This window comes from Pelobates fuscus, chromosome 3, assembly GCF_036172605.1.
Source record: "Pelobates fuscus isolate aPelFus1 chromosome 3, aPelFus1.pri, whole genome shotgun sequence".
Lineage (NCBI taxonomy): Eukaryota > Metazoa > Chordata > Amphibia > Anura > Pelobatidae > Pelobates > Pelobates fuscus.
In genome coordinates, this window is record NC_086319.1 from 374,161,113 (window position 1) to 374,180,502 (window position 19,390).

At 40.6% G+C, this 19,390-nt stretch overlaps 1 protein-coding gene across 1 annotated transcript in view; it reads left to right on the forward strand.

The window, feature by feature from the left end:
• COL5A3 (collagen type V alpha 3 chain) overlaps positions 1 to 19,390 on the forward strand; it is a 219,690-nt gene that overhangs the window by 68,680 nt on the left and 131,620 nt on the right. Inside the window, exons 2-4 of the mRNA XM_063449460.1 lie at positions 8,363 to 8,530; positions 8,828 to 9,041; positions 10,132 to 10,294. Coding sequence (XP_063305530.1) covers positions 8,363 to 8,530; positions 8,828 to 9,041; positions 10,132 to 10,294 — 545 coding nt within the window. The remainder of the gene's footprint in view (positions 1 to 8,362; positions 8,531 to 8,827; positions 9,042 to 10,131; positions 10,295 to 19,390) is intronic.

Here is a 19,390-nt window from a genome sequence, read left to right on the forward strand (position 1 = left end):
CACCAAGTCTTGACTGGTGTGTCAGGAAAGGCTATAATCACTTTTGCGATTCTTTTCCAGCAGTGGTGAACCTTCGCGTAGGTACTCAGGGAGCTCTGTCACACAACCCTTGAATTTCCTTGAATGAGCCCCAAAATGTCATCCAAAACTATCGCCACTGGCTCATAAAGAACCCCAAATTGACCAGGATTCCATAACAATTCTCAGAATAAATTTAATGAAAGTGGAACTGTAACATTCTTGTACATGCAATAGCTAATTGAATTGTGCACAAATGCGTTTTAGCTGCTACAAACGAATCAAATACCTTTTGAACTGCACTGAACAAATCGATTCGTCCTGGATTTGCCCGTGGAGTCTTATTTATTAAAGAGGACTCCGCAGATAAATTCCAGATGGATTGATTCGTTCAGGCACAGATTAAAAGGCTTTGGATTCATTCGTACCAGCTGAAGTGCATTTGTGCACAAGTCTAATAGCGAACTAAAACAGCTAGTCACTAAACTTTAAATTGTAGTAAATTAAAATCCAAATGGCTAATCCAAATTGTTTATCCTGACTTAATCTAATAAATGTTCTTGTAACTTAAATTTCTGAATTTGCTGTCTGCAGTTCAGGGTGTTGCAGTGTAATTCAAGTCCATTTTGTGATTTAAAATGTTATAGGACCGATTAGATATATTGGTTATGCAAACTGCATATAACACTGCCCCAATTTATTTTTTCTCAAATTGTGAAAAATAATAATTAGGACACAAATAACCCTGAGAGTAATGTTGTTACAATTAGCCTTTTCCTGTAAAGGGTTACGCCAACCAAAAAACAGCATTTTCCTGTTTTTGTTCAGAGTAACCCTTGCTATGATGGTAGAGTGCCCCGGAATAAGAAAGAACCAGTAAATAAAGTTAAAACGTAGCTCAATTCCAGCATCAAGTTCAAGTTCTCTCTGCAGTTCAATCCTCCTCTGCTGATGACAGGGAGGTGGGGACAGCTGTCAGAGAGGATGGGCTAAGGGAAGACCATGTTCAGCACGGGAGTGGGGGCATGTCACCATTGGACGCCTGTCACCAGCATGCTGTGCATGCTGATGTCAGACATCCGATATGCACAGAATTTGTATTAGCCATCTGTGTTTGCTATATCTATCAATATATCTGGACGCTACCATGGTCTCGTGGCCACCAGACAAAAAGCATATAATGCAACAGGTGACAAAGCCACTTTAAAGGGTTTATTCAGTGTAAATGTGTATAACATTAATTTTTATCATACAGTTGTGCTCAAATATTTACATACCCTGGCAGTAATTGTGAAATTTTGGCATTGATTTTGAAAATATGACTAATCATGCGAAAAATAACTTTTATTGAAGCATAGTTATCATATGAAGCCATGTATTATATATTATGTTGTTTGTCTCCTTTTTAAATTATAATGATAATAACAGAAATCACCCAAATGGCCCTGATAAAAAATGTACATACCCTTGAATGTTTGGCCTTGTTACAGACATGTGAGGTGGCACAAACAGGTTAAAATGGCAATTAAAGGTTAATTTCCCACACCTGTGGATTTTTTTTATTACAATTAGTGTCTGTTTATAAATAGTTAATGAGTTTGTTAGTGCTCAAGTGGATGCACTGAGCAGGCTAGATACTGAGCCATGGGAAGCAGAAAAGAACTGTCATAAGACCTGCGTAACAAGGTAATGGAACTTAAACATGAAAAAGGATATAAAAAGATATCCAAAGCTTTGAAAATGCCAGTCAGTACTGTTCAGTCACTTATTGAGAAGTGGAAAATGTGTGGATATCTAGATACCTAGCCTAGGTCAGGTAGACAAAGAAAGATTTCAGCCACAACTGCCAGAACAAGAATTGTTCGGGATACAAAGAAAGACTCACAGGTAACCTCAGGAGAAATACAGGTTGCTCTGGAAAAAGACGGTGTGGTTGTTTCAAGGAGCAGAATACGACGATACTTCAACACAAATGACCTGCATGGTCGAGTTGCCAGAAAGTAGCCAGGTTGCAATATGCCCGACAGCACCTTGACACGCCTCACGGCTTCTGGCACACTGTAATTTATGATATTATTTATGGTCACAACTATGTTTGGAGAGGGGTCAACAAGGCCTATAGTAAAAAGAATACCATCCCCACTGTGAAGCATGGTGGTGGCTCACTGATGTTTTCCAGGTATGTGAGCTCTAAAGGCACAGGGAATCTTGTGAAAATTGATGGCAAGATGAATACAACATGCTATCACTGGCAGACAATTTGAATTCTTCTGCTCGTATGCTGTGCATGGGGCGCTCTTGGACTTTGCAGCATGATAATGACTCTTAACACACGGCAAAGTTGAGCCTCCAGTGGTTACAGCAAAGTCTCCTGACCTCAATGTCATCAAGCCACTCTGGGGAGATCTCAAATGTGCAGTTCATGCAAGACGACCAAAGACTTTGCATGACCTGGAGGCATTTTAACAAGACAAATGAACAGCTATATCACCTGCAAGAATTAGGTGCCTTATAGACAACTATTACAGAAGACTGCACACTGTCATTGATGCTAAAGGGGGCAATACGCAGTATTAAGAAATAAGGCTATGCAGACTTTTGAACAGGGGTTATTTCATGTTTTTCTTTGTTGCCGTGTTTTGTTTTATGATTGTGCCATTCTGTTATAACCTACAGTTCAATATGAATCCCATAAGGAAAAAAAATATTGTGTTTTGCCTGCTCACTTATGTTTTCTTTATATGATATGCAAACTTTTGAGCACAACTGTATGTTAACCCAGTGCTCGACAAATCCCAGGCGCCAGATCACCAAGGCGACTCGAAATTTTGCCTTGGCGCCTTCGATTTGCAAGCTCTTTAATGTGGCCGCCGAGGGAGCTTTGAAGGCAGTCGCCACTGGATAGCTGGCTGCCCACAGGAGCAAGGAGGCAGCTGCCTGCGGGAGCAAAGAGGTGGTGCGCAAGGGAGCAGTACTTTTACTGCAGCTCCTCTCTGTACCCTCGTGCTGTTTAATGATGCAGAGAGCCGGAATATGACGTCACTCCGGCCTCGGCATCATTACAGAGAGCGAGCAGGGAGAAGAGAGGAGCTGCAGTAAGAGTACTGCAGAAAGAGAGCAGCCCCACTGTACCTCAGGGAAAGACCCACTCAGCTCTCCTAACGGTAGGAAGGCTGAGTGGGTTTCAATTAATATAAAAATGTGAGTGTAAGCCTGTCAGAGTGAGAGTGAGTGTGAGCCTGTGAGAGTAAGAGTGAGTGAGTGTGTGAGCGCCTGTCAGAGTGAGTGTGGGTGTGTGTGTGAGCCTGTCAGTGATTGTGTGTAAGCTTGTCAGAGTGAGTGTGTATGTGTGTGAGCATGTCAGAGTGAGTGTGTGTGAGCCTTTCTGAGTGTGAGCGTGACTGAGTGAGTGTGACTCTGAGTGGGTGTGTCTGAGCCTGTCAGAGTGAGTGTGTGTGAGCCAGTCAGAGTGAGTGTGTGTGAGCCTGTCAGTGAGTGTATGTGAGCCTGTCAGAGTGAGTGTGTGTGTGTGTGTGTGAGCTTGTCAGAGTGAGTTTGTGACTCTGAGTGTGTGTGAGCCTGTCAGAGTGAGTGTGTGTGTGTGTGTGTGTGTGTGAGCTTGTCAGAGTGAGTTTGTGACTCTGAGTGTGTGTGAGCCTGTCAGAGTGAGTGAGTGTGTGTGAGCCTGTCATCAGTGTGTGTATGTGTGCACCTGTCAGAATCTGTGTGAGTGTGTGTGCACACACCTGTCAGAATGTGTGCGTGCGCGAGTTTAGGTACCTACTCCCTCTGATCGCATGAGAAAGGGGGTTTTTACTAACCTTTTTTCCCATGCCGTGCCACTTTTGCCATGGCTGGTACCACCTCAATGGCTGAGATTATCAATCTTTATGATCTCCGCTAAGCCACTGCGTTCCCTTAGGAAAGCATTGGGAGGATTTTGTGCATGCACAGAAAATGTGCCACTCCGCATCTCCTCATAGGGATGCATTGAATTAATCAATCTCTATGAGGAACATTCAGCGCCTCCATGCAGAGCTTGGAGACCCTTAACGTCGGTGTTCCACGTGGTGCAGCAGTGACCCAGGACTCTCTAGTGGCCGTCTGAGTGACTGTCACTAGAGGCGTTACTAAGCAGCAATGTAAACACTGACTTTTTGCTGACAAGGCAGTGTTTACACTGAAAAGCCTGCATGGTATATAGTCACCAGAACAACTACATCATGCTGTGGTGGTTCTGGTGACTATAGTGTCCCTTTAAGAATTGCATTTTTCTCATTGAAAATTACTGGCTCCTAACATTTTTAGCTGGCTCCTAGATTCCAAACAAATTTGTCACGCCTTGTGTTAATCGTTAAAAGTGTTTTTACTGTCATCACTTTCATACAGTTTAAAAATGCCTTTAGCCACTCCTGTTCTGGTCTCGTCCCTTATCGCCTTACTCTACTTACCATATCCATTACTACATACTCTACCCTTATGCCCACCTTTCTTGTCCTCTCTTTTTTTCATCCTTTTTTACACCAGTGATTTTGCTGACTTTTTGACTTTCCTTGCAGCATTATATGGTCAGGCAGCTCCAGAGGTAACTGAAAGGGTTACTCCTGCCGGCTGCCACCATAACCATTTTTGCTTTTACAAGTGGTAATGGAAGAAGAAGTATGTATGTATATTGTTTGTTTTCTTTTTCAGATTGTACCTATTAGCTGTAAGTAAATCAATCAAGTAGATTCTGACTGTCTTTTTTAGAACCCTTTAACCAAGTACAAAAACATGTTACATCAGTGGTATATTGCTGGCCAAAAGACACAATTTATAGGTTCTGGACCAAGGCTTATAACTAGTCCTCCATGTTGTCATTAATTTATAAGACAAAAAAACTAGCTCTAATTTTTTTGTTTATGTTCACGTTCCCAGCTTTGTAGCAGATAGTGGCAGTCAGCTTGTTCAAAATCAGCAAAGCATGTATTTCTTCCTAAGAGATCTGGGCCATTCTTTCATTCAACTGATCAATTATTCCAAAATGGTATACATACTAACCATTTCAACATACTACTGTGTCAGATTATTTTGTATGTCAATCTGGGTTTTCTTATTTTACTCTTCATTTAGTAAATCCATTACTGCTGAGTCTGATGGTGCTAGATAATGAAAGGATAATAATTTTAATCGGATGCATATGAAGGAAAGCAGTATAAACCATTTTGCCCCTCAAAGACATTCTGAAAGGAACACTGCAAGCACCATAACTACTGCATCATGCTGTAGTAGTTATCATGCCAGGAGTGCCCTAGTGCCATCCATTGTAAGTAGTCAAACTGTTTAAGAATGCTTTGACTTCTTACCTGGAGTCCATCAGAGTGCCACTCGGCCTCTACAATACAGCCTCCCGAGAGCCGTAAGTACTTCTGTTAGCTCTCCTGAGCTAAGCCCTGCTTTGCAGGGCTAGATTTAGGACCAGTGGGTCATATTTGCACCATAGGCAAGACCAGCTACTTGCACTCCACAAAAAATACAAATTTGAGTTTCTCCCTCCAACCCCTTTTTCCCTCCAACCCCTTTGTGTGTCTCTCTCTCCCCTTTCCCAGCCCCTCTACCTGTATCTCCCTTCCCCCATTAGCACCTTTACAGTAAGGGTCTCTTTCTGTCCCCCAGACCCTTAGAGTATCATTCTCCCCAGTCTCTTTTTGTGTCTCTCTCCCCAGCCTCTTTGTATTTCTTATCTATCCAGCTCTGTCCCTTTTTGTTTCTCTCCCACCCAACCTTTTTGTGTGTCATTGTCCACTTCTCCAGCCCTCTGTGTGTCATTGTACCCTTCCCTACTCCCTGTGTATCACTGTTCCCTTCCCCAGCTCCTCTGAGTTTCTCTGTGTCCTCCTCCCCAGCCTCTTTGTGTGTCATTGCCCCTTTCCCCAACTCCTCTGTATGTGTCATTGTCCCCTTCCCAAGCCCGTCTGTGTGTGTCACTGTTCCCTTCCCCAGCCTTTGTGTGTGTGTCCCTCCCCAGCCCCTCCGTGTGCGTTATTGTCTCTTTTCACCCTTGTGCACCTGCTCACCTCCCCTGTGTAGCCAGGCCAAACAGACTGCAGATAAAGGATGTTCTGTATCTTCTACTCGATCTGACAGGAGCACGTCCTGTCAGACTGGATAGAGGATACAGGAGGTCCTCAGTCCACTGTCCGCGCGGTTACGCTACAAGAAGTGACTGGCAGGAGGTGCTCTCCTCCTGTATGACATCCCAAGCCCAGACATTGTACCCTAGTTTGCCTGGCTCTGGCTCGGTCACGGTTATTGGCTGAGTGCATCAGCTGATCACTCTCAGCCATTAACCAATCTTCGAATGCTGTAGTAGTTATGGTGCTTAGAGTGTTTATTTAATACCTGTTGTATACAGCACAAAGGGGGATTTTTGCCCATGTTTTAGTAAAGAGTAGTACATTATGTGTTTAAACTCCAGTAAATAGTTTTGTTCTGAGCTATACATACAGTTCATAAATGAGGTCTCAACCCTGTGTAAAATGTCCCTGAACTAAGCCGCCCAACCGTCACAAATCCACCCGGGAGCTGTCCCCAGAAAGCATGGCATGAGCGCATCATTAGGCAAGCTTGTTCAACTCTATGAACACTAGGACTATGAAGAGACTGACATAACAGAGCTCTGTGCATGGCCTGCCAGCTTAAATGGCTCCTGCCTGACGTACCTTCACACTAGGCTGGCATGACCCTCTATGGATGTGTCCTCGGGAATTTCAGGCCATGATGTACATGCCTACTTGTGTTGGGAGGTAAGCCTGAACAGTCCTGCCATACCTCCAGCCAATCCTTCTAAAATCTTCCTCTTTAACCACTTGAAATGTGGACTGTATGCTTGCATATACTGAGGCATTACTATCCCTTTAAGTCTTTAACAGTGTTGTAAAACTCCCTCTTTAGAGAGTACATTCTGAACCGAAGTCTATGGGAGTTGAAATGCATTCACTCTCCTGGTATTTGTCTGACTCTGAACTTGTCGATACATTTGCCAAAGTCGTAATTAAATGTTTCAATACAAAAACATTCACAAATATTTCTATAGAGCGTAGTCAACCGAACAATTGACATGGTTCTGAATGAGTTAAACACATGCTATGTTCCTGCACTAATGGTGAAAAAATGACTTGGAATCACTGTAAAAATCCAGATTTTGGGGTGGTATAAAATACATTTTCTCGAGGGAGCAGTTCATTTCAAATTGTTCCTACTCTCTTTCTTGGAAAAAAACAAAACAAATGCTAGTGGGAATGGGGGCACAAATCAAAAATCCCCGGGAACAAGTAGGCCGCGGATTTTGTGTACATGCTGGTCCCACAAGTCATTAGGATGAGTAGGACTGAGTCAGCTGAACATCTGGAATCATTGGAGCACTATGTGCGCCTGTCAAGAGCATAAAAGATAGGCTCTAGGCTTCCTTCCACCAAATCCCTCTGTGAAATTACAGTGTCGCTATGCCAGAAACCACTGCTAATGCAGCAAGCAATTGCTTAACCTACGACATCAAAGATGGTTGGAAAGAAATGTGGGGATGAATACTTGCCGAGAACACGTGTGTGTGTGTGTTTGATTTTGTGGAGTATGCTAGCATATTCTGTTCATAGACAAGTATTACTTTAAAAGTGCTCAAGTAAAAACACAAGTTACATATTCTGTGCTGTGTATAACACTGGATACCAGTAGCAACTCTATGCAAAGTACTGTGTGTGTGGGACAGAGTTAGACAAAAACATGACAATTGTCAGAGGAAGTCCATGAAAAAATGCCAAGGCCTATTCCTGGTCCTGCAGCATACAGGGCTTTCCATGATACAAGTTGACTTGCTATGGATTTCTCATACCCGTCGATAAGGGCTGCAGTAACTCAGATTTTAATGATTGCCCAGTTCTATTTAAATTGGGATATTGTTAACAGCTTCACCATTCTCTGAGGTTTGAGAACCACTAGTCAAACAAAAATATTTATTTATTTTGCGTGGCATTACAAGTAGCAAATATTAATTATAAATAACTAAAAAAAAAAGCCTTTGCTCAGATCTACCTCATTTATGTACTCATTTTGACATTTGCAGAGATTTTTCTTTTCTTTTATATTATTTATTTTCCTGTAGGTTATCCCAGGGCTCAACATTTCCACTCATTACTAGCCAATGGTGAGTGAAAATGTAGCCCTGGCGAGTATAAATCCACCCTTGATGCTCTGGACAATAAATCTGTACAGTACATCTGTCCCTATGTATCAGTAATTGTCTCTATTACATAGATATTTCCATTTGTGACCATTTTACTATGCTGTATTTTCTCTATATCTGTAGCATCTCCAATTGATGTTTTACAAGCACTTGAACTCAGGGAAGGGATTGAAGGAGTTACGATAGCAGCTGGACTTTGTACGCAGAGGCAAGGGATTGAAGAGACGGACATCGCTTTCCGATTGGAAAATAGAACTCATTTTAGCGCTCCAACAAAACAGCTATTCCCAGGTGAGTGGAAATTTGAAAAAGGAAGAAGGGAAGAGAAAAAAGGAATTTAAAGTTTTAAAGGAAAAGGAAAGAAGATTTGAATTAGGTTGATAAGGTTTGGATGGGAAATAAAACAGTGAATGTTTTCATATTCTTTTTAAATGAAGTAGGAGCAATAGGAAGAGAAAGAATGGAAAGGGTAAAGAATAAAAATGGGTAGGAATGTGTGTAGATTAAGGATCATGGAAACATAGACTTCATAAAATGATACTTGAGCATCAAGCTTTTTTTCTGATTTTCTTATCATTCTTCATACAGATGGCCCATTTCCACAAAACTTCTCTATCCTCCTCACCCTTAAAGTAAATAAAGGATCTCAGTTCTTCCTCCTATCCGTTTATAATGAAGATGGGGAGCAGCAGCTGGGTGTTGAGATCGGACGTTCCCCAGTTTTTGTGTATGAAGATCAACATGGCCAGCCCACACCTGAAAACTATCCTTTCTTCAAAAAGATTAACTTGGCTGATGGAAAGTGAGTATAGCATCATCTGTGTTGCTGTGGACCTCAGCATGCATCATGTGTATTTTTTTTGTTATAAGCAGAAACAATTTTTTTTTTTCGAGGAATCTTTGAAAAATTGCATTTTCCAAGTTTAGACTGTATTTTCTAAATTAATTCATCATATATAATAGATATGAGATGTATCTGTGAAAAAAAATAATTCATCTGGTTTGTCCAAATCAAATAACCTTTAAAAAAAAAAAAAAAAAAAAAAAACCTCCCCCCAACATTTTGGCACCCTACTGGCTGCCTTTTTTGTGGGTATCTGAAAGGCAGCTAGTAGGGTGTTGAAACGTTGGGGGTAGGTTTTGTCTCATGCTCTGCACTGTTTTGCTTCTGCAAGAGATGGTGATCTCTATATGTTAAGTATATTAACTTTGATGCATTGTAGGTAATATATGTTCTGTTACTTTTTTATTTATTTTTATTGATTTGTAATAAAGTGTTATATTTTAGATTATTATTGGAATGAGCATCCTTAATTATTTTTTATTTCAGTTTTCCAGGCATTTTGGGGAGCACCTATTTTTGGATTTGCACCTTGCTTATGATTATATTATTTAAAGTGATAGATGGTACACCCCCCGTGCTAGATTAGAATTGATATAAAATTAAAAATAAAACATACAATAATGAAAAACTAAACAGGGATTCACAGAACAGGAGAGCACCAGATTTGTTTTCCTTTTCTTTATAAGAATACTAGTTGCTTTTTGTCCCCCATCCCACGCACAGTGCCTGATCGAGACAAAAAAAAAATCAAGAGAACAAATTCTAACATTTACAGTTTACAATAATAATTTACAATAATGTGAATGCAATGCAAAACTGTGTAAATGAAACACATTTTCCCACATAAAGGATAGCTGTCAGAATTTGTAACAAGAATACAGAGAACAGATTGTGCTATTGATACACATCTACTAAATAGTAATATTTTTTTGTAAATGGGCTGTGGCGTGTCCCTTTAGGCTTCAACTCACCAATGAAACCGCAGCAGACATGGTACGCTTTGCGATGTCATAGAAATAACATTGTGAATGATTGGTTACATCTCTAGGTGGCACCGCGTAGCGCTGAGTGTGGAAGGTAAAAGTGTGACAATAATTGTTGACTGTGAAAAGACACAGACACACGCATTGGACCGTGGGGATGACCCTATCATCAGTACGGAAGGTGTCACGTTGTTTGGAACTCGATTACTGGATGAAGAAGTTTTTGAGGTGGGTTTCTCACGCAATCGTCTAACAAACCATACTGAACTTGCTCAAAATGAGATTATGTCTAGCATGTATTTGTAGACCTGGACTGATATCATCCTTTCTAAGGAAACACAGATTGTGCTGACTAATAAAAGTCTATCCGAAGTCTAGTCATTAGAAACCTAAATACTAAATTGAGTTTTATGCCCTCAACTGTAAATTGTGAAATTCGGACACAATAACCAAATTTTAAAAAAATCCTCTTCTAAGCGATTTTTAAGCTTGGATATTTGCCTTAAAATGTGCAATTCTCTAGCCAATTCACTTTAATTCCTAGTTTAGTGAATAAACCCCAATTGTCCGTGGAGTTTTTTTGAACTCTTTCCTGAGTAAGCCTTTATCCATATTGCCATTTTGGAGTGGAGTGTCAAGCAATCCTCTTTTTGTTTGCGTGGTGTAATAAATCTTTAGGCAAAGAGTTCTGTGTTCTGTATGTTAGGAAGAAAACCATGTAGATTAGTTTCCTGCTCTGGATACCGATTCATACTTCCGATATTGAATAAGAAATAAACATTAAGTAAAGAACATTTCTTTGAAAGTGGTCAGCAAGAGTTAACTATAAAGGCATGTTATGGGCTCTTTAACAAAAATATGAGTGTTATTATGTTTCATTGATTCCCCTGCTAACTGCAGTAATGAAAGTGATGGCATTTATTTCCCATGAACTGTATGTTTTATTGTGGTGTAGTTGTAGACACTGTTCTGTGGAGCAATCTGGGGCACCTCACTTGGGATCATCGTGGGATGGGAAATACTGGGGATATCTGCCTGAAGTGCAAATTTAAATCCAGGGAGTATAAAAAAGATGGGAATAAAGGCAGATGAGTGTGTGGGCGTTGACATGAACTGGTAAAGGTTTTAGATAATGACAGACAATGGCTTTTGTGTAAAGTTAGACTGAATTAATGTGATCATGCATGTTGTTCAGTTGGTCAACCCTTTCCTTTATTACTATATGAAACCATTTACAATAGCACATCTTTTTTTTTCCCTTTGATCTACATAACCCATTACTTCATATGACCTCCCCCTATAACTATTTCCTTTTACTTTGTATAATGTATTGTTACTCCTATTACTCCTTATATTCCCTCCCTATAACTCCTCCTATTACTCCATATAACCTCTCTGTATAACTCATCCTATTACTCCATATAACCTCTCTCTATAACTCCTCCTATTACTCCATATAACCTCTCCCTATAACTCCTGCTATTACTCCATATAACCTCTCCCTATAACTCCTCCTATTACTCCATATAACCTCTCCCTATAACTTCTCCTATTACTCCATATAACCTCTCCCTATAACTCCTCCTATTACTCCATATAACCTCTCTCTATAACTCCTCCTATTACTCCATATAACCTCTCTCTATAACTCCTCCTATTACTCCATATAACCTCTCTCTATAACTCCTCCTATTACTCCATATAACCTCTCCCTATAACTCCTCCTATTACTCCATATAACCTCTCTCTATAACTCCTCCTATTACTCCATATAACCTCTCCCTATAACTCCTCCTATTACTCCATATAACCTCTCTCTATAACTCCTCTTATTACTCCATATAACCTCTCTCTATAACTCATCCTATCATTCCATATAACATCTCTCTATAACTCCTCCTATTACTCCATATAACCACTCCCTATAACTCCTCCTATTACTCCATGTAACCTCTCACTATAACTCCTCCTATTACTCTATATAACATCTCCCTATAACTCCTCCTATTACTCCATATAACCTCTCTCTATAACTCCTCCTATTACTCCATATAACCTCTCTCTATAACTCCTCTTATTACTCCATATAACCTCTCTCTATAACTCATCCTATCATTCCATATAACCTCTCTCTATAACTCCTCCTATTACTCCATATAACCTCTCACTATAACTCCTCCTATTACTCTATATAACATCTCCCTATAACTCCTCCTATTATTCCATATAACCTCTCTCTATAACTCCTATTATTACTCCATATAACCTCTCTCTATAACTCCTCATAACCTCTCCCTATAACTCCTCCTATTACTCTATATAACCTCTCCCTATAATTCCTCCTATTACTCTATTTTACCTCTCTCTATAACTCCTCCTATTACTCAATATAACCCATATACCCTCTCTCTATAACTCCTCCTATCACTCCATATAACCTCTCACTATAACACCTCCTATTACTCTATATAACCTCTCCATATAACTCCTCCTATTACTCTATATAACCTCTCACTATAACTCCTCCTATTACTCCATATAACCTCTTTCTATAACTCCTCATATTACTCCATATAACCTCTTGTATTTGCGTGGTATTATACAGAATTCCTCATTTCTTATTAAAGAGCACTGATGTTGGCAGAAATGTCTGGGAAGTATCCAAACAACTTTTAAAGGCCAGAGGTCCAAGTCTCAGCTGTTCAATACAGGAACTCTCCTTTGTAAACAGTGTTTGCAGAATTTAACTTCTGGATGAGGAATGAGACAGTAATGTACTTCCAGGTGAAGATGTTGTGCCATAAATGCCGGTCTTATTTTCGGAGAAACACGGTATACTCTTTACAATCAACTGCCATAATTAGAGAGGGCACTGATCATCAAGTGACTGAAACCGCCAGATTTACCATCAGCTCCTGCGTCAGCACTGGACAATCCCAATCAAGTTAAAAATATTAACCTGGAATGTTAGTAATTTCCATGGATAATCCCTATCAAGTGACAGACTGCAGGATTTGCCGTCAACTACAGTAATAACGGTGGACATTTCAACATCAACTGCCATATTCACAAACACAAGTTCAGAAATTTCCTAAATTAATGATCTTCAAACTCTGGTTGTTGTGACCCTTTTGCACTTAGTGCTGCAATTTAAAACATTGCAGTTCCAGAGAACTGTCTGGCAGACAGCCACTGGGGGCGCTTCTTGAATCCAAACTGACTTTTGGTCCGTTATCTGACGCTGGATGTCCTCACGGATCTCCAGCGTCAGATTTTCCTAATAAGAAAGCATTGGATAATGCTTTCCTATGGGGAGGTCTAATGCGTGCACGGCCATTGCCGCGCATGCGTTTTAGGACTCCCCCGCCGACGTCAGGAGCGTGGGCAGAGCCTGACCCGGCACCGAGGAACATTGGACCTGGATTCACCCCTTCATCCCAATCGGAGGGGTGTCACGAGGAAGTGGGGGGACCTATTAACCCTAAAGTGCACGGAAAACGACTTTGTTTTCCTGGCACTATAGGATCCATTTAAGGTTATAAACACTGTGATGGTGTTTACTTTAACAGATTACATTTCTTTAAGCAATGAATATATAATTAACCATAAAAATAAATCACATACTGCCTTGCTCTATCATTTTTAAGTTACTTGCCCATTCCCCAGCTGTCATGGCGTTATGAACTGGTTCATGGTGGTCTTACAAGCTGTATCACTCACCGCCTGTTCCCTCCTGTCTCATGTCACCTCCTAAATGACTGTCCCTGTTTGGGATGCGCATTAGTTCTTTCCAAAGCAAAGCACACAACTTAACCTATCATGCCAACACACTGGTCCAATTGCCAGTGCATCAGGCGTGTCAATAGAATGACGTCTTTAAATCCAATATTATTACAGCAAGGCGAGAAGCAAATTAATCTTGCATTTGCCAGGAAAATAAAATGACAGCAACTAGAGCACATGGTGAAAGATGTTTGTAATGTGCTCACCAGGGAATAATCCCAGAAACTACAGAGCATGGTGAGGAAATAGCTCCGCTCCAGCAACTACTGCACATTACCTTCCATGTGCCATAGTTACTTTGAAAACAAGCAAGAGAAACACCTGGAGGAGGATTCTCCTGCTCATCACCTGTCAAACAATGCTTGACAAACACTCGATGATATTGGTGAAGCAGAGTACACCAAGAAATGATTGACAGGTGGGAGAGATTACATTAATTTATTTATATTCTGGTACACCAACATGTGGATTAAATTGTAATGCTATTTAATCCAAGCAGATTTGTGTCTCATGTTAGGAACACTTTGTGTCTCATGTTAGGAAAAAAAGTCTTCTCACTGTTCGTTCTTTTTATTTACATTTATTTTTTATTAAAGTGCATCCTAAGAGAAAAACAAGCATTCGGAAACCAATATTGAATACGTAACCATTGTGTCATCAAATTTACCAATTTGGATCTCAATGTAATAAGCTTTCCAAATGATGCAATACGGTTAGATATATGTTAAACTGTTACATTTTTGTATCAATGCAATGTTTTGTGGACCCAGGACATACTTGAAAATGAGAGAAATCTCAATGTATCCTTCCTGGTAAAAGATTTTATGAATAAATCTTATGTTCCATAAGATTTTTCTGTAAAAATCCCTATAGACTTAATGGTGACTTATGTAAATCATATGAAAGTTTTTCTAACCATGTCAAATCTTTTGGAATTCACTAGGTTAGATGCATTATTCCTTCGTTAAATTGACTTGGGTAATGTAATCTATACTCTCGAGCTCTCCCTAGTACAGCTACATTATATAGAGTGTCTTTGGAGATGCATCATATGTTCTGTAAGCCATGCTTAAAGATATTTACTGTCCAGATAGCAGCACTTATGATCCAAGTGAACCAGATCATCTGTGCCTAGAAGAGGGTTCTCCTGACAGCATGGATGAAGCACATCCCTCAGGGTGTATACATTTAAAGTGAACCTGTTGTGAATGAATTAACTTTTCTAAAATTGTTCCCATATACAATAAATGCACATTAATATTTACATGGTGTATTTAATGTAAAATATAAAGATTGACCCACTTTTTCTCTGTTCCAGCATCGCCATCTTCTTTCTTTGTGGGTGTTATTCTTCATATAACACTAACTTCCTGGCCGTCATTCACTAAGCCTCTGTTCTTTTTTGATTTGCCCTGCTTGGAATGCAACCCCATGCAGGGAAATCTTATCAGTGATGTAACTCTGTTCCTTTACTTCCTAGCCAGGGCCAACTATGGAGTTTCCATAGCAACCACAGTGCATGTGCTGTGGTTGCTATGGGAGAAGAGCATGGAGGAGAGCAGAGGGACCTAGTCTGGGAGTTCTTTTCTGCTCTCCTTTGTCAGTCAATGTGTCGATACGCTAAGGCATTATCTGACAGCTGGGAGAAAAACCTATAGCAAAACTGCTAGTACAATGTATAGAAAAAATTGTTTGCTCAATCATCAAGTTGTTTGCCGTATGACAGATGCCTTTTAAAATGATTCTTTGATAAAGGTGCATTTCAAGTGGTACAGCCAAATAGCCAACATAGTTATGGCAGAACCCCTGCCTGTTCTTGTATTCCTTTTTATATTATGTGTATTTTCCTATGTTTTCGTGTATTGTGCCCACTCCTTGTTCAGGAGGAGAATGGATTCCCTTCCTGGAAGCACTCCCGAACGGGCACCACCCCGATAGCTAATTTAGAATGTTAGGTTAGAATGTTCTCACCTCGCAACATAAGTGTCAAACTGCAAGGGAGGCAGTTCATGAGAGCTCCCCTGGGTGGCCGCCATTTTGTTAGACGAACGCCAGCCAGGGGAGCGTTAGTTGATTGTTTCCCGGCTCGTTCGTTTCCCGACCGAGGACCTACCCGGTGCCCCATTAGAAGGTTCCCACCAATTAATCAGAATGTTCGCACTTGTAACAAAGGTGTAAAACCGCAAAGGAAGTAATTAATGTGCTCCCCTGGGTGGCCGCACTATCGTATATATGAACGCCAACCATGGGGACCAGTCGTACCACGAAAGGAGATACTTCCCTTGCAGGTTTTAGAACCTGGGCCTCGCGAATGAAGAGTAGTTGGGGAATGTGCCAGTGTGGGGACGCCTGAGGCTGGTGGGGACACTTTTGGGGCACTGGCTACTTTGGCGGGCCTTCTGTGCCTGGAATTTTCCCTTGCCTTGGCTTCCAGACACAGAGGATCCTGGGATGAAGACCCTTGTCCGTTGGGATGAGAGACCCCTTGTATGTTCGGCAGGCTTTCTGTACCGAGGAGACAAAGGGACAACGACCCCCTTTCCCGCGCTTTGGCTCCCAGGTACAGAGGCTCCTGGGATATGACCCCTGTTGGTTTGTGATGAAAACCCCTTGCACAGGGACATGCATAAAAGCTGAGTGTTGTTCAGTAAAACTGTGTTGTACCTCCTGAACTCGGTCTCGTCCAGTTACTGGGGGGAAATGGGTCTCGTTTTCTAAGGGGTCCTTGAATGGCTGAAGGAAGGGAATTAGCGGAGGTAACCAGTCGGGTTACCCGGGGCCCGCTACAATAGTAATGACACTTGTAACATGTAACTTAAGAATTATGAAACCAACGCAAAAAAAAAAAAAAAAAAAGATGCATTAGTAAAAGTTTGTTGTTAAATTACTATACCACAACATACAATACTGTGTTGCAAGTTATCCACCCTGTATCAACTAATCAATTAAACTGCAGGAGATACCACCATAAAAAATGTAAAAAAAAAACATTACCTAATCATGTGATATGGATCATATAAAGATACAAAAACATGTACAATGTTTTACTCTATACATAATAAATTTCTAATTCATGACCATCCTTACAAGATTGCTACATTGCTAGTTTTCTGGGGTGAGAAGTCTAAAAGAATATGTCTCTGCCCCTTTCTATGACGTTGGCTCTTTTACACTTTTGGCTCATTTCCAATGTGGTTGCTAAATATCAGACATAAGCTGTTGTTATTACTAACATATGGTAGATATTTTTACCACAAAATACCAATAGGAATCCAAGCTTAATCCCTGCCTTTAATGACTGCATGATACAAATGTATACCTCCACAGATACCTCTGACCAAGTAGCATTTACTATTTTGCAAACTGAAAAAAAAATACTATGGTTAACTGCCAATTCCACCACAGCACTCGGTGTGATTGACATTGTCTGCAACAATATTTGCTTCATTTATAAATTAAAAGCTATAGTCACCTAAACAATTTTAGCTTAATGAAGCCGTTTTGGTGTATAGATCACGCCTTTGAAGTGCCACTGCTCAATTCTATGACATTTAGGAGTTTAATCATTTTGGTTTCTGTTTATGCAGCCCTAGCTGTGACTCACACAGTTTGCATGAAAGAAAATGGTTTCACTTTTAATCAGATGTAACTTACCTTAAAAAGATTGTATCTCCTGCTCTGCAAATTATTATTATTTTATTATTTACATAGCGCCAGCAAATTCCATAGCGCTGTACAAAATTTGAACTTTAAAGGACCACTCTAGTGCCAGGAAAACATACTCGTTTTCCTGGCACTAGAGTGCCCTGAGGGTGCCCCCACCCTCAGGGACCCCCTCCCGCCTGGCTCTGGAAAGGGGAAAAGGGTTAAAACTTACCTTTTTCCAGCGCTGGGCGGGGAGATCTCTGCCTCCGATCCTCCTCCGTTCCGCCCCGTCGGCTGAATGCGCACGCGCGGCAAGAGCTGCGCGCGCATTCAGCCGGTCGCATAGGAAAGCATTTACAATGCTTTCCTATGGTCGCTTGCGTGCTCTCACTGTGATTTTCACAGTGAGAACCACGCAAGCGCCTCTAGCGGCTGTCAATGAGACAGCCACTAGAGGAATTGGGGGAAGGCTTAACCCATTAATAAACATAGCAGTTTCTCTGAAACTGCTATGTTTATAAAAAAAAAAAATGGGTTAACCCTAGCTGGACCTGGCACCCAGACCACTTCATTAAGTTGAAGTGGTCTGGGTGCCTAGAGTGGTCCTTTAACTACATACTGGAGGCTCACGCAGGCTATGCAGTTATTAACAGAGCAGGGGATAAGAACATCTAAATTAAACAGAATTTGCAATAAGGGAAGGATACAAAATTATCTGACTCTTTGCAGGAAGTGTTTATGAAAGGCTGTGCAAGTCACATGCACAGAGGTGTGACTAGGGTGCATAAACAAAGTGATTTAACTTCTATATGGTAGAGAATATAGCTGTGAGACTGTAAGGGTGTGATCTATACAACAAAACTGCTTAATTAAGCAAACATTGTTTTGTTGACTATAATGTACCTTTAAGTAATAGAAGCTTCAGTCTGTGAGACACATTTCTACATTATTAAATGCAAATCTGCCAACTTTTGATGTCAATGAGAGGGTCGAGAGTGTATTACCAGTACATTTGCAGGAGGGACTATGGGTGCTGGAGAAAGTGCTGTTTTTTTGTTTTTTTTGTCTTATCAATGCGAAATGTTTTGCCAGAAATCCAAGCCACTATACTCATAGCATCATTACTGTGACAGTGTAGTGGTTATAGTGCTAAGAGTGTCCTTTTAAAACATAAGATACGCATGCATACTGCTGGTATAAACAGAAAACTCCCTCTTGTGGATCTTGGCTGGATTACAGCTATATTCTGTTGACTGAACTTCATAAGAGTTGCAGTATAGAGCAAATGGCTTACCTGAAAGGGTTACCTGATCCTTTCTAGTGGAAGAATCCATTCCTTGGGAGGAACATCCGCAAGAATTAATTAAAATAAGTTAGACAAGATTTGAATGGATTAGTCTGGCTAACTGGTTCCCTTTTGCCATTTGTATGTCCATAAATACAGTGTAAAGGTACCAGTTTTTTTACTCTTGACCCTTTTCATGCTTACGGCCTTAATAATTTCTGTGCATCCACTTTTTTTTATTCTTCTTATAAGCACATTATTTTGAATTCCTTGATGCATTGGATCTGATTGTATCTAACCATTCCCTGCCTCCCCTCTCTGTGATTCAGAGAGCTCTCATCCTCCTCCGCCCCCTGGCCCTCTCTCTTTAAAAAAAAATAAAAAAAATAGTTAAGTTCACCAGGGAAAAGCAAAACTCGGTTCTGGCAACAGAAACCTGGTACGCCTTCTTAAATTGGAGCCAGGTTGCAGGGCTGGAAATGGGGTAAGAGTTTTGAAGGCAGCTACACCCCAATTAAGAAAATATACTAGTAATTACTTTAAAAAAACATAACAATGATCACTTATTACTTTAAGCATACTTCTGAAATGGAATATGATCTTATCTAAGT